This window comes from Rattus norvegicus, chromosome 5, assembly GCF_036323735.1.
Source record: "Rattus norvegicus strain BN/NHsdMcwi chromosome 5, GRCr8, whole genome shotgun sequence".
Classification (NCBI taxonomy): Eukaryota; Metazoa; Chordata; class Mammalia; order Rodentia; family Muridae; genus Rattus; species Rattus norvegicus.
This window is the reverse complement of record NC_086023.1, coordinates 29,795,034-29,811,223: the sequence shown is the minus strand read 5'-3', so window position 1 is coordinate 29,811,223 and position 16,190 is coordinate 29,795,034. Positions and strand designations below refer to the sequence as shown.

General features: G+C 38.9%; 1 protein-coding gene and 1 pseudogene across 2 annotated transcripts in view; one reads left to right on the top strand and one right to left on the bottom strand.

Annotated features, from left to right (window-relative positions):
• The window catches only part of Virma (vir like m6A methyltransferase associated), a 63,502-nt gene that overhangs the window by 10,807 nt on the left and 36,505 nt on the right, over nt 1-16,190 (bottom strand). For both annotated transcript variants that reach the window (XM_063287575.1, NM_001107915.1), the window contains 8 exons: nt 14,691-14,845; nt 13,236-13,318; nt 9,654-9,747; nt 8,969-9,513; nt 8,222-8,457; nt 7,372-7,624; nt 4,413-4,630; nt 1,978-2,110 (listed from right to left, as the gene is read on the bottom strand). In XM_063287575.1, coding sequence (XP_063143645.1) covers nt 1,978-2,110; nt 4,413-4,630; nt 7,372-7,624; nt 8,222-8,457; nt 8,969-9,513; nt 9,654-9,747; nt 13,236-13,318; nt 14,691-14,845 — 1,717 coding nt within the window. The remainder of the gene's footprint in view (nt 1-1,977; nt 2,111-4,412; nt 4,631-7,371; nt 7,625-8,221; nt 8,458-8,968; nt 9,514-9,653; nt 9,748-13,235; nt 13,319-14,690; nt 14,846-16,190) is intronic.
• Nucleotides 5,114-5,213, top strand: LOC120103356 (U6atac minor spliceosomal RNA; annotated as a pseudogene).

The following is a 16,190-nucleotide window of genomic DNA, read 5'->3' as shown; positions in this document are numbered from 1 at the left end:
GAAAACTGATATATATGTTGGAGAGGCAAGAAGATGCCTACAAGAACAAGGAAATGAAGGAACCCGAATGACATCTCTGAAGACAAAACAGGCAGTGAGAACAGCAACTATCATATCTAAGACCTGCCAGACAGAAGAACAAGTGTTTTCTACTTTAAAATTATATCAATTAGCATACACAAAAAAAGATACATGTCAGATAGTTATGTACATGCCAAAGAGTAGTTGCAAGTCTGACATTTCTTGTTTTAGATGACTCAAAATGAATTATGCTCATTCAGGAATAACATCCCAACAGAAAAAAGTGTTACTAGCAATCCTGATGCAGGGCTCAGTACTTTTGTGCTATTTTCCTATGTTTAGGTACACCATGAGGACCAGAAGAGGGTGTCAGAGCCCCTAAAGTTGGAGTCAAAACAGTTCTAAGCTGCCTATGTGGGTGCTGGGAACCAGGCCCTCTGCAATGGTAGTATGCACTCTTAACCACTGAGCCATTTCTCCAACCCCCAAAATTTAGTATGTTTAACTGGCACAAACATTTAAAATTTGGAATTTATCACACTTGTCCTATACATACTCAAATGTCAAAAGCTAAATGAACATTTTTAATTCTCCTCTTCTTCCTCCGTTTCTTCTTTTTTTTTTTTTTTTTTAAATAAGTCTTCATGTAGCCCAGATTGGCCTCAAACTCACTCTTGGCCTGGAACTAACTGGTCCTCCTCCTCCATTTCCCAAATGGCTAGGATGACAAGCATGTGCCACCAAACTGGGTTATCAAATGGAAGAGTGTTCTTAACAAATCACTCTCATCCTACAATGAGCCTGCTGGAGCACTTGCTCTTTTCAGAGAACACCAGGCTGAGGAAGTAAGGGCTTTAACGAGAAACTCACAAACCACTGAGTCTATATTTCTACTGCTGTATGCTGAATGGTGTTGTTAGGGAAAGAGATAACCAGGTTCAAACTGTACTGAAGGAGTCAAGGCTCCACTCGGATGGATATCTTCTAGAGGTACAGTTTATAAATTGAGAGATTTATACATCTCTAAGAACCCAACCTGACCATCGTTTGCTTATTTGTTGGGTATCTGCAGTGGGGATCAAATCCAGGGATCTGTACATATGTGGCAAGTGCTTCACCACTGAGCTACATTCTCAGACCCAAGAAAGTTTTAAACAAAATGCAATACTTACATTTTAACCCATTTGCTTCTAATTAAAAGTAGTCTTAGAAAACGGAGGGCCAATAGCTGAGTGGTGGTAATGCACACCTTTAATCCAAGCACATGGGAGGCAGAAGCAGGTGGAGCTCTGTGAGTTCAAGGCCAGCCTGGTCTAAAGAATGAGTTCCAGGACAGCCAGATCTACACAGAGAAACCCTGTCTCATGAGGAAGGGGTGGGTAGAGGATCAAATATTCAATATGATGATAAATAGTAACAATTCTTAAGGTTTTTACAAACTAAACTCCTATGTGGTTTCAGGAAAATACATGTTTTATTAAACTTGTGTGTGAAGTCATCATAAATTTCATCTGTCAAACGTTTTATGTATTAAGTTGTATAATATAAGCCAAGTGTAATGGCAACACTTATAATCAAAGCTACGAGGGGGCAGAGACAAGAAGATAGCAAGTTTAAGGCAGACTGGGCTACATGGCAAGTTCATGGACAGCACAGACAGTTCAATGACATCAAGCTACAAAAGGGAAAAAGGATTGGGGATGTAGTTCAGTGTAGAACACTTGCCTAGGATGTGCTAGGTCCTACCTGAGCTCAATCCCCAGCAACGTACACACAAAATTAAACACACGCACACACACACACACACACACAAAATCACCACGAACAACATCTGAGATCGGTGATACACCACACACCATCAAAATCATCGAAGTATTCAATTAAGCATTCCAAAAGGACAGAAGTAATCTGTAACATTTTAAAGAAATCAAATAAAAATAATAAATGTGCACTTACCATTGCATCAGAGTTGAGGATCTGTCTCATGAAGTCCAGAGACGCTGACGTAAGCTCGCCAGTGTCCTTACTGAATGTGCTGACCACTCGCTTCAGCAAGCTATGCAGAGCACTACTGTTCTTCCTTAAAGAACTGAAATTAAAGGCAACAGCAGGAACATTAAGGACTGTAAGGAATAAAGGCAGGCATGGTGTTGCACTCTGTATTCCCACTTCTTAGAGGGCAGAAACGAGGAAAGCTCTAAGCCAGTGATCTCAACCTTCATCATGCTGCAACCCTCTAACACAGTTCTTTACCTTATGGTGACCACCAACCATTAAATTATTTCGTTGCTCCTTTGCAACTGAGATTTTGTAATAGTAATGTAGAATATCTGGTATGTGACCCTGGTGAAAGTGTTGTTCAACCCTAAAAGGTTGAGACCCATAAGTTGAGAACCACCATGCTAGGCCAACCAGGACTTCAAAATGAGGTTCTGTCTCAAAAGGAACCAAGACAAGACAAAAAAAAAAAAAAAAAAAACATAAAAGAAATGATACATCAAAATGTTAAATATGAGAAATAACTAAGTTCAGAAAATTTATTTTACCATTTTAAAAAATATAAAGACACACTTAGGTGTCTCTGTTAACAAATTTAACCAAAAAAATAAAATAAATAATCTCTTCATTTCAATCTTCAATTACATTATTTTTTTCCTTTTTCTTTTTTTGGGTGGGCAAGTGGTGGAGTAAGGCAAGCTCTCACTATACAGGGCAGGTTAACCTCAAATTCACAATCCTCCTGCCTCAGTTTTCCAGTTGCTATGATTACAGATATGTATGCCTTGCATAGCATTTACTAAAAAACTTCCCTCAAATAATAAACTTTCAAAACCACCAATTTTGGACCACCACAGAAGCGTCTTTACACCCTTATGAGTTCCCTATTTAAATTTCTTTTCATGCTGTAAAGTTCTCCTAACATAAGAGGGCCAGCACTATCTCAGAGACCAACCTGGGAAAGCTGACTTAAGCATTACAAAGAACAACAAAGGAAATCAAGGGCCTCAACAGAGGTCCATCTGCTTAATAACCAAAGGGTAAATATTTAGGATTTGTGGGCTAGCCACGACTCACATATTAACCACTGCAGATTGGCATGGTGAGGAAGTGGTGCTGGACATGCTTACATGATCTCCCAGCAACACCTTATTTGTAGTAACTACAGAAAACTCAGCTCAGACTATAGTCCAGTTTGCCAACTTCAACACAAAGACGTGAGCATAATAAACCCCCTTGGTGTGTGTCTAAAATCCTGATCATAATTAGTCTATACACTTACATGGTTCTTAGTTTCAACAGAATTTCAAGGGCAAACCATTTCAATATTCAACTGTCTTTTAAGCTACAACATAGCCAGACAAATGAAAATAAGTATGATGTTAATACTAAGCAAGCAGTGCTCCCAGTTACTAATAAATAGGTCAGGCTGTGAGATGCCACTGGATAAGCACACAGGCATGTAAAACAACATAAAGGGAAGAAAGACCAGCCTCCTATTTTGAGAACTTTTTAACACAGTCAGATAGAAAGGCATGACAAATAGGAACAAAACCAGACCTAAAGAAAAAGATAATAAAAAATAAGAGGCTCAAAACTAGATCAGCCCAACTACTAGGGACTAAAAACAACCTTGAGCAAATGAGTTAGGTTTATAAATACTAACAAAAACTAGAGTCTATATTGAGCATTTGGTTCACAGCTATAATCCTGGCATTCCAGAGGCTGGGGATCACAAGTTCCAGGCCATCCTGGACTATTAAACAAGGCCCTTTCTCAAACAAACAACCCAAAACAACAATAACAAAAAACCTTCAGCTAATATTAGATCTATTACACAGACATCTATTAGAACGTCTTTTAGGAAAAAAAAAGCTGGCAAACCCAGGACATGGTGGCAAGTCTCTCATCCTAACTACTCTGGAGGCTGAGACTGGAGAACTGAAAGCCCAGGAGTCTGAGGCCAACCCGAGAGACAGAGGAAGGCTCCATGGCAATAAAACAAACAAAACAACCTGAGGATACGAGGTTCCAATGAAGCTAAGGAGTCACTGGGACTCTAATGCACTGGTGATGGAAATCGAATAGAAGAAAGATACACTTTGGGAAACACTATGGCAGCTTTTGATCCATTAAACAGTCACCTATCACATAGCCCAGTATTCCACTCTGAGATACCTAGCCAAAAGAAATGTTTGCAGGTACACACGGAAATCCTTATGTAGACTTATAACCATGCTGATCAAAAACCTCAAAGTAACTGCCAATAAGACTCAGCCACAAACAAAATTTCCCCTCTGAAAGAATTCATACTTGGAACCTTCCATATTAAGTAGGAATGAACTAAATGAGGGGTGACGCACACAGAGTACATTAAATTCTGCAGGGCCTACCTTTTTAAGTGAAACAACCCATAATCATGCTCTGCAAGAAACATCATTGTGCGCACACACGTCAGCAGACAGTTGTAAGTGCTTTCGGAGTTGGCTAGTGTGGCCAGCAGACAGTCACAGATGGCAGCCATCAGCTCTTTACTCGGGAGGGAGTTGGAAAGCTGCTCCAGCTCAGAGCCGGGACCTTCAGAAGGGCTCGGCAAGATGAGTGCGATGTCCTGAGGGCACAGAGAGACATTCCCAAATGAGTGTCACCATCCACTGTTACTTCTCAACACACCAACCAACTGATACTTAGTAACAATCTCATTAAAATGTGTGGGGACTGGAGAGGGCTCAGCAGTTACAAGCACTGGTTGCTCTTCCAGAGGACCAGGGCACAATTAACTAGCATTCACATGGTGAGTCACAACCACATGAAGCTCCAGGCCCAGGAGATCTGATGCCCTCTTCTGGCCTCTACAGGCAGGCAGGCAGGCAGGCAGGCATGTGGTGCAGAGACAAGCACTCAGACAAAACAAGCATACGAGTAAATAAAAATTTTAAATTATTGTTATGATCCCATCCCAAACATAGATTCAGACATAAAGAACATACCTTCTTTTATAATAAATTATTGTGAGAATGTATATCTAAGGAACTAGACACAGTATTTTCCTTTACACTATTTCTTATCTTAAATCTTTTAAAATTTATCTTCCATTTGCATAAAAGGGAGAGTTTAGCATTGCCTTTGACAAGGACAGAAGAGTCATGCCGGTCTAACAACATACATATATAAAGGCATCATCAGCTACTTTTGAGCATCGGACTCAGAAAGACACATGCCACCACTATGCTCCCCTGTGGACCCTGGCTCCTCATTGTCAGGTCATCAGTGTGGGGTGAATGTGGTACAGAGCATGGAACTAAAAGGGGCCTATGTAAGGGAACGAGGTTTCGAGGAAGAAGACTAGGCAGCATACTACTCATGAGATGTGAAGACGGAACAAAGACTCGTGCAGGTAAGGGCACGAGTGCAGGTGAGGGTGTGGGCGGACGAGGAGCAGAGAAGGGCTGAGCACAGTGCAGTACATAGGAAGATGTCGTCATCTGCTGGGACAGACAGTTTCCTTCAGGGATGTAGCCCCAATGTGCGAGATGGCCCTACATTCATGTTTATGCTGGGGCACTAAGTAACTCAACGGGATGGGGGGTACACACAAAATTGCGAGATAATAGTGGTAGAGACAGACAGAACTGGGGTGAACAGGTGGGTGGATTTGATCAAAACACAGTATATGTGTTTATGAAACTCATTAGCATATTTATACTTTACAGTAAAAGAAAAAGAATGGCCTTTATAAGGAACTGAGCTTGGCATGGTTTCAATTTTAAAATGAGTTTGTAAAAATACTTTAAATGAGTCTATTATTCACTGATTTACACTCCTTTTTAGACTATAGAGGCTTCTAAAATTAAATTTTTTTGGTGAAATCTTTATCAATATTGGAATTTAAAACTTCACTAAAGGTATGAACAGAGCAAACAAACTTTAGGCACACTCTCCAGATAAATGTCTCCCTCTAATTTTTAACTTTTAAAACTCAAGTTTTCTAGTGTTAAGCAAGTGGAGCTAACTACACATAAAGAAGCATCCACCGGTCATTTACGGAAGCGCCTGGACTTTCAGGGGCATGTAAACACAAATTCACATCAGAAGGAAAATGCAGTGTGAAACCTGAGTCAAAAGGGCAGCAAGAGGGGCTGGGGATTTAGCTCAGTGGTAGAGCGCTTACCTAGGAAGCGCAAGGCCCTGGGTTCGGTCCCCAGCTCCAAAAAAAAAAAAAAAAAAAAAAAAAAAAAAAAAAAAAGGGCAGCAAGGGGTCAACAGTCGTAGGATTATAACCTTTCAACCAGGGCCACAGTTGTCATCTACCGCTTCTGAAAACAAGCCACAAGCAAAAGCATCTGAGTCTTCAGTGTAACCAAACTGCACTTTTCATTCGCCAGCACAGGCTCTCACTACAGACAATGTGTCTGGGAAAAAAAAATCACACTTGATGACTAGTTGACACGAGCATTCTGACAAGTTAAAAATTTATTACTGGGGCTGGAGAGATGGCTCAGCGTTAAGAGCACTGACTGCTCTTCCAGAGGTCCTGAGTTCAAATCCCAGCAACCACATGGTGGCTCACAGTCATCTGTAATGAGGTCTGATGCCCTCTTCTGGTGTGTCTTAAGACAGCTATAGAATAAATAAATAAATCTGTTTAAAAAAATTATTACTACGTGGAAATATTCTTTAAAGATTCCAAACAATGGAAATAGAACCCCCATCTCAGGAAACTATAAAACAAGTCAATAACAAACATGGAGAGCAGGAGAAAAACACTGCTGTTAGAGAGCATCTACAAGCATCAGTCGGCAGGTACCACACTGCAGTGACTCGTTGTCCACATCCAGAAGGCCTGGTGGCACACACTGCAACCCCAGCACTTGGGAGATGGAAGGAGGACTATCAGGAATTCAAGGTCAGCTGTGGCTACTTAGCAAGCCCAAGGCCAGTTGGGACTACGAAAGACTAACCATACAAAGAGATCTTCCTTACAAGAGACCAACATGTTAACTTGACCAAAATCAAAGTTATAAAACTGAAATGCTGTAATGGTGAAGGAATGTAATATAGTAAATATTAATCGGCCATAAAAAGTATTGAAAACTTTGCATAAAAACTATTACCCAAGTTGGCAATATTACAAAAGAAAAAAAATCTCAGAGACCCAAAAGCTAAGCCAAACTACCATGCACCAAATCAGTTTGCTTTTCCTCCACTTACCAAAGTTCTTAAATAACCCAAAAGTAAGATACCATGAGCAAGCTGCATCACTTACCATCACTATTACTAGACAAGAGTTACATCAAAACAAGGAAGTAAGCACACACCAACACAAACAATGACAATAAAAACAATGAATACCTGGTCACAGAGAGACTGCAAAATGGATGTGACATATTCCACACACTGCTGGCGAATAACACTGTCCCCAGGAGATCGCACCAAAGCTAAAAGATCCTGGAATATCTCTGCATACTTTTCATCGCCTTTAATAGTTCCATTAATTAGATGCAAAATAGCTAATTTACAAGCTTTGTGTGAAGCCAGAGCATCGAGAAGAGCAAGCAACCTGGTGGTTTGGCTAGTATACTGCTTTTCCTTATCTTCTGAAGTGCTGAAATAAAATCAATATGTTCAGTAAACAAGGTTCTTGACTTTAAACACATGACTTAACATTTTCTACATAGAGTCACACAAATTTAGTATAAAACATGTAACTCATTCCTTTGATATAATGATTTTTTCCAGCTTATAGTCACTGTAAAATTTTATAATTTAGTAGTTGTTTATACTTCACCTTTTAAAAACCGCAAAACTGGGGCAGGAAGGTGACTCAGGAAGTAAAGGCACTCATACAACAACCCTAAGGACCTGAGTTCAACCCCAGAATCCACATACAGAAGGAAAAAAAAGGAACTACATAAGGTCCTGAGCACACACCTATGAGCATGTACATGCACACAAGCAAGCACTATGCTATAATGAAATTTAAATAAAGGCCTGAAATCAAGACCTTCCACATAACTTACATAAGAGATGAGAAAACCTTTTAAAGATAATTTACATATATTAACATGTGTGTGTGCGCGTGTGTATTTACACATCCATATATTATCTGGGCTTACTAAATCCTAGTTTCCAAACTATGTAAAAGAGAGTATCTGTGTCAAGAGTAACTTGAGGAAAACTTCTTAAGGTGGAAGAAAAATACCTTTGCAAGTCTTCTACAATCAAATCCAACACAGTTCTCATGATCAGAAGAGCAGTTGGAGAGGCAAGGTCACACAACTGAACACAAATACGCCGTAACATATGCTGAATGGGCTGGCAGGTTGTGCCAGAGAAAGAACGAACTATTTCTTGGAGCAACTTTGCTTGAACATGAAGGTGCATGCTCCACAATTTTCGGGTGTTGAGTGCCACTGATATATCATGTGGCTCAATAACCTGTTAAAAAAGTATAATGTGTGTGTACATAGACTTTTTTAATATTTATTATAGTCACAAAACTGTTCAAGAAGAACTGTCATAAAAAGAACACCTTTACTGCATGCTTAAAACATAATTCACTATTACACTATTACAATTAAACAATTGTTTGAATCCAACAGGTCTAAAAAAAAGTATTGTTCTCAGGTTGGCAGTCAGTTGAGCAGAGTCCATCGGTGAAAGATCTAATTTGCAAATTCTAAAACACGGTAAAGAATAGGAAAAAGATTTGCAGCAACAGGAAAACATAAGTACAAGTATACACAGCAACATGATAAACTCACTTTCACAAAAGGTATTTAAAACATTACCCCACTTCCAACTCGTTTCAGTTTCGTCTCACCCTCAACTCAGTTACTCTGTCTTTGGGGGAGGAGGACGAAGGCTTGCTTGGACTGGACCAGCATCCCTGGCTTTACTAAGGAGCTACTGCAGTCATTACAAGATGCATGTGATATGGAAGTGGTACCTGCGTGGTCTGCATGGGCAAGGGAAGAGGCAGCAGCTCTGAAAGGAGTATGAGTCCAGAGAAGAAGCCTTCAGGAACCTTCAAGATGGAAGAGAGAACTTCCTTTAACATTAAAGACCAAGTATTATTGGCCAGAGTCTCTTCAGAGATTGTGAGCTTCTCATTAACTCCTTGTGTAAAAGTCAATAAGATATCAATGATATCATTCTGAATTTTCTGTTCATCGCTATCCAAACGACCTGAGAGAGGGATAGAGCACAGGAGCATGTGTAAAGTAACGAGTGCTGAAGGAACTCGCATGTCCTTAAACTCAAAGGATCCGCCTCGCAGGAGCTCTGTCAGCATAGTTTTAAGAAGGGTGAGCGTGCAGCGAGCCATTGAAATGGTAGTAACTCTGTGCAGGGTAGTCCCCATGTTCACATGGAGCCTCCAAGGCTGTGTCAAAATACTGTTCAACTTTTGCAGAACCCGAATAAAGGTGTCCATTCCTTCAGCAGAAAAAAGCTGAATAACAGCAAGGTTCCACTTCAGGTCTTTTTGTTGACCTTTATATAGGTAAGGAAAGAATAAGAAAAAACTAATTACTTACATGCTAATAACCAATCGAAAAAATTCTGAATTATTTAATAAATGATTTTAGCTAGGCTTAAGTATGGAAGTTTTCAAAGTATATTAATTATATTACCTTCTACAGGAGGTGGTGGACAAGCCACATTACAGAGAACACGTAAGGCAGTGGTAAGGCCAACTCCTTCTGCAGTCATCAAGTTATCAATATTCTTTAAAAGATAAAGTAAAAGCAAACAAGGTAAGTTAGTCAAAACTCTGAGCTTCGAGAGGTAGAGTATGTATGTACTTGCATGTGCAAGGCCCTAGGTTAATGCTCAACACAAAGGCTCTGGCTGCACACTGTTTACTCTTTAGCATGTCTTAAGCATGAGAAAGCTGGGTGTGGTGGGGCATCCCTGCAGTGCCAGCATCAGGAGGCTGAAGCAAGGAGGAGACTGGTGAGTTTAAGGCCAGCCTTAGGTTACACAGTGAATTCCAAGGCAGCCAGGGTTAGACCTAATACCATGTCCTGTCTCAAAGAAAACACAAACAAAAAAGAGACAACATGTAAGAAAAACCCCAGTATCAAAGACACTTAAGTAAATTATTTCTTCATCTAAGGCACATTCCACTTCTTATAAAATTCTTTTTTTTAATTTTTTTAATGATTTATTTATTTTTTATCTTATGTGCACTGGTGTTTTGTCTGCATGTATGTGTGTATGAGAATGTTGGATCCTCTCTGGAACTAGAATTATAATGAGCTGTCATATAGGTTCAGGGAACTGAACCTGGGTCCTCTGGAAGAGCAGCCAATGTTTTTAACTGCTAACTCATCTCACCAGCAACATCACAGGCATGTCTTGTACTGTACAATATTATGTTGAAAATCAAACGTAAATATTTTTATATTTCAAGTACTAAAACAAAGCAGAACATAAAAAACTATGAGTCACCGTATTAAGAATTTAAAATAACTCTTTTTTATATACCCATTTTATATTATTTCTCTCAAATTCAATCAATGAGTAAACTGGCAAGTGTGCTCTTGTGTTTGGAGTTTTGTTGTTTTGTTTTTGTTTGGAGCCCAGGTCTCACTAAGATGCCCAGATTAGCCTCTAACTTTAATTCAACTCCCTCTACCTCCTAAGTGGATAGAATTACGGATTCGTGCCACTGTGCCAGACTGTACTTAAAAACCCCATGGTTACTAAACTTCTCTCAAGGCTTAGAGGAAGAAACCTTAAAATGTTTACTGACTAAATAGCATTTATTTTTTTAAATGCAGACACCAAGAAGACAGAGTACAAGAAATGAAACTTTTTGTATATAACACCTGACTATGTTTCCAAATACCAAATAGTTTTATTTACATTTTGTAGCTTTTACAGACTAACATTATAAATACATTTATAACTTGAAAATTTTTAATGATCTAAAATATTCCAACTTCTAAGTCTCAGGATAGAAGCTTTAAAAGCAAACAAAACAAACCCACTTTCCCTTACATGCTTTCATTTTGCATTATCCTTTTGCCTTAACTTTTTTCTTACAGTTCAACAAATTACTGAGACAACAAGAAATCAAGTTTCAATACTGGTTCATCTTTATCTAGTGTGTCTTAAGATAGGAATTACTTATAATATAAAAATTAACGGGGTAATGACTTCAACAGGATGTGATGGTACGTGACTGTGGTCTTAGCACTCAGGAGGTAGAGACCAGTCTAAGGTCTAGAACTGAATCCTACTTCAAACCAAAAAACAAAACAAAACAACAACAACAACAAAATAAAATAAAATAAAAAAATAAAAAATAAAAAATAAAAAATAAATAAATAAATAAATAAATAAATAAATAAATAAATAAATATAAATGTAAGGTTTATGAGGAACTCAAAACTTAGTTTTGTTGTTTTTGTTTCTTCAGATAGGTTCCATGTAGCCCATGCTGGCCTCAAACTCACCATCCAGCTGCCCATATAACCCTGAACCAGTGATCCTTACAGGAGTAGACCACCACACCCCCACTCACTCACACTCAGTGCAGAAAAGAGAAGTCAGGGCTTTGGGCATTCTAGGCAAGCCCTTTGCCAAGGGAGCTTCCTGCCTGGCACAGTTTTAGTTTTGAGGCAGTATTTTCCGATGCAGTCTCGGCTGGCTACAAACTTGCAATCCTCTGCCTCAAGCACACCTGTGCTGAGATTACAAGCAATCATCGATTTAAATGTTTAGTTATGGACTGTATAATTCAAGATCTTTTCCTCTCTCTCTCTCTCTCTCTCTCTCTCTCTCTCTCTCTCTCTCTCTCTCTCTCTCTTTTGAGACAGGCTCCCATGCAGCCCAGGCTGCCTTTAATCTCAGCATATAGGAGGCAGAGGCAGGCCAATCTCAGTGAGTTCCAGTCCAGCCTAGTCTACATAGTGAGTTACAGGCCAGTAAGAGTGTTATATAAAATTTTTTTTCTAACAAAACAAAAACTCAAACAAAAAACCAAAAATATTCTTAAGAGACACAGAATGAAAACACAAGGGAATCACTAAGACAAAAAGATCTGAAGCAGATAGCCCTAAACAATACTTTTCTTTGACTTCAAAAAAACAATGAATTGGTCAATATATATATATATATATATATATATATATATATATATATATATATATATAGAGAGAGAGAGAGAGAGAGAGAGAGAGATATAGAGATATAGAGATATTATATATATATATATATATACATATATATATATCTTTAATAATATACTATAGCTGCAAAGCCAAGGTAACTTCCTCTCTTACTTACAAAAAACCCACAGTGCTCATCCGCTAACATAGGATTAGGATATAATTCAGTCTATACTGGTGTAGTTTAATGTGTTCACATGTGTGCCTTCAGCCCATCTACCTTTTCTATATACTGAATCAAGTAAGAAAAAAAAAGGGAGGGAAAGCAACTTTCAAGATTAATGATGGATGAATTGATCTTTTTCATTATGGAATATATATGAGTTTTTGAATATTACTATTACAAATTACAGATTTCATCTTTTAATTTCAACTACAGTTATCACTATCCAAAATTAACAACAGAGAGAACTGGTCTACACTGGAATTACCTAGAGTTATCCACAGCAATTTTCACCTTCATGTTCTGAGTTAAACTATTTCATTAATTGGAATTAGAATACTACTAGCATTTAACTTTAAAGATTTTTGTAGGACCTAGGAGACAACTCAGCGGGAAAAGTGCTTTCCAAAAAGCTTGAAGACTTGGAGTGCCATCCCTAGACTCCACATGGTAGAAAAGAGAGCCAACTCCTAGGAGCTGAACTCTGACCTCCAAACACGAAGTAGCAGGTAATTTAAACAGAGCATCACATAGATGTGTGTTCATGTACATGATTACCTACATCCATTCATCAAATATTACACAACAAAGTTACCCAGATCAATCAAGGCAATGATCCCCGCACTGTCTAGAGGGTAACTTCAGTGTCACAGCCGTGACCCCCGCACTGTCTAGAGTTAACTGCAGTGTCACAGCCGTGACCCCTGCACTGTCTAGAGGGTAACTTCAGTGTCACGGCCGTGACCCCTGCACTGTCTAGAGTTAACTGCAGTGTCACAGCCGTGACCCCTGCACTGTCTAGAGGTAACTTCAGTGTCGCAGCCACGTGTCATCACAGTTTCAGGACAATCAAAGCTCTTTTAACTTTTACTTACCTGTTTAACATATTCAATTAGATTTGGGATGCAGTTAATTTCAAATCTGAGGTTTTTCAGAGGTTCAAGCCACTTGCCAAGTTCTTAAAAACAAAAAGAATAATCTATATTTTTAAATGGTAGTATTTATAACAATACTTTTTCCTCCAAAGAAAACATAACTACAATCATTTCAATCATCTGGATTTTACAAAAAGATAATCTCTGGTATCTACTTTTTTTTTTTTTTTTTTTAAGATAGGCCTCATGCTATACCCCAAATTGGCCTCAAACTCATGGTCTTCCTGTCACAACCCCATAACTGGTAGGACTACCAGGGTGTGCCACCATGTCCATTTTATGTATAAAATTATTTTTACATGTACTTTAAAATGAAAATGGAGTCTTACTATGTTGATTCAAATAAAAAATTTTCTTTAAATGTTTAAATGCTTATCCAATCTGCCTAATTAAAGTGAATTTATTGCAATAGTCAATGAAAACACTCAAACAAGATTTATAAATATGATTATAAACTAATACATTTATTTACCTATCTTTACAGCTGCCTGTAACACTCCACCAAAAAATTTATATATCAAAGAATCAAGCTATGAAGAGATATTTTATGGAGTAGCCTTTCTTCCTTTAACAAGAAATTTTACTTTTGTTTCTGTGTGCATGTAAGATTCTGAGTTATGCAAAACCTGGGTTGTCATGCATGCTAGAGAAGTACCTAACATTGAGCTGTATCTAGCCTGATTTTGCCAATTTCTCAACTTGTCATTTTAAAATGAACTACTTTTTAAAGTAGAACAATGAGCTAATTGGCAGACTTTTAAGTTAATTCAGAATAGTGCAAAGATCTAAGTGTGGCAAAACACTCAAAAACAAAAGCAAACCAAAACCTACTTGCAGGTTCTCCTGTCCATGTTCACTGCCTATCTACTTTGATTAGCAAGACTGCTATTTTTCAGGACTTTCCAGGACAAGGCAGGCACTTTCAAACCTTTCCATTTATATTCTAAATTACTTTGTGAAACCTTAAGTTTTATAAACTCTTTTCCTAAAAGGCAACTCAAGAAAATAAAAATGGGTTGGAAAGATGGCTCAGTGGACAAGGTGCCTGCTGTGCGAAAAAAGCAGGAAGATCTCAGTTCAGATCTCTGACACTCATGCAAAAGCTAGGCATGGTGCAAACAGACGTCACACACCTATAACACCAGCCCTGGTGTAGCAGACAGTTGTGCTCAGAAGCTTGCTAGCAAAGCAATCTAGCTAAAAATGGCAAACTTCAGGTCCAGTGACAGCAGTCAAGAAAAACATCTGATGTCTACTATCCTTAAGACCTATGTCATGCAAACCACACGCACACAGATGAACATACACACAAATATGATAAAGCAACAGTCGTAAGAATTCAGCCTTTTCTCTTCATGTATCACAAATGTTAAAAAATAACTCCAGATACCATACCTTGCAGTTTAGCATTATTTTCATCTGCTTTGCAAAGCTTCAAGAGAGATGCTGCATGCTGCTCCAGCATCTGGACATCACTGGAAGACTGAACCACCACCAGAATAAGTATGCATGCATAATTATAAGCTACTGACTTCTTAGACTTGGAATCACTGAAATAAAATAAGGTTTTTAAATGTGGGGTATGAAAGTAATTTTTCAGGAATAATTTTAAACATTTTTTGTATGCTGTTTTAAAGAGATCGATGAAATTTATAATCCAATATTATCAACATCACCTAACTTCTTGAAAATGAAGACTGAGATTTTACACTTCACTTTCGATTCTCCTGAAAAGAGTGTCAGTAACAGCCATCCGTCGGCATCTATGGACTGGTTCCAGGACCCTATAGATACCGAGGCTGCGGAACCACCAGTGCCTTACATAAGTAGCAGAGTATCACATGACACGTGCACATCTTCCCATCTACTTTCAGTCCCTTCCACACTGCTGGGATATTTAATAGGATGCAAATACTACACCCTATAGATGTTGCATTGTTTACACAATAAAGGCAAGAAAAAAGCTCGTAGGTGCTCAGTGCCAACAGACAGTCTCACTTTACCATCCATACTAGCCTGAAACTCACTATGTACCAGAGGATTTAGGATGACTTCAAATTCACAGTCCTCCTGCCTCAGCCTTCCAGGTCCTGGGATTACAGGCATGCACTACCATGTTAGGCTCGGATGTACTTCTGCCATATCTAGTTTTTCTCCTTGAGATTTTTCTCCTTGAGACCTAGCTGCCCTCAAATTTACAGGTACACTCACAGTGCTCAAGCAATCTAAGTATTTTTGATAGGTAAGGAGAGACAACTGGATATAAAGACAAACTCATAAACATTACAGTGGGAAGTAAAATTAACAAGAACAAATGAACAATGAAATATTCACAAACATTGCATTAACCATGAGTATTAGGACACATGCTCCATTGACTTCCTTTAAAACCTCATCTACCCTTGAGAATGAGAAGCAAATGTGATCATCTGCTGCCCTCACTCAGTCTTCTGCCACAGAATCATCAAGACACTGCAGCTAGGCAGAAGCCACTACAGTCACCTTTCATAATGGCCAGGACAGGTTACCTGTACGTTACTATTGTGCATGATACTATGGCGATGCCACCCTGAATGTGCCTATCTTGTCTGGTTTTCCAGGATATGAGCGAGGAAGAGAGCAGGTCTCCCTTCTCACACGCTGAAATCCTCGGCCCTATTAAGCAGCTCTTCCATGTCACCATCCCCTTCAATTCCCCACCCAACCAAGCAATCCAAAATCAGAGCACTGTGAATGGTTTACAACAGACAGTAAGAGAGTGTGGTGGTACGCTTAAAGTACGTACCTCTGGGCTTTAGGATTCCTTCTCTACACAGGGATACTGTGCCTGTAACCTTTCTCAATACCGGGAGGAACTGAAACCGGCTGGAAAAAGTTCACGGCATGGCTTACCAG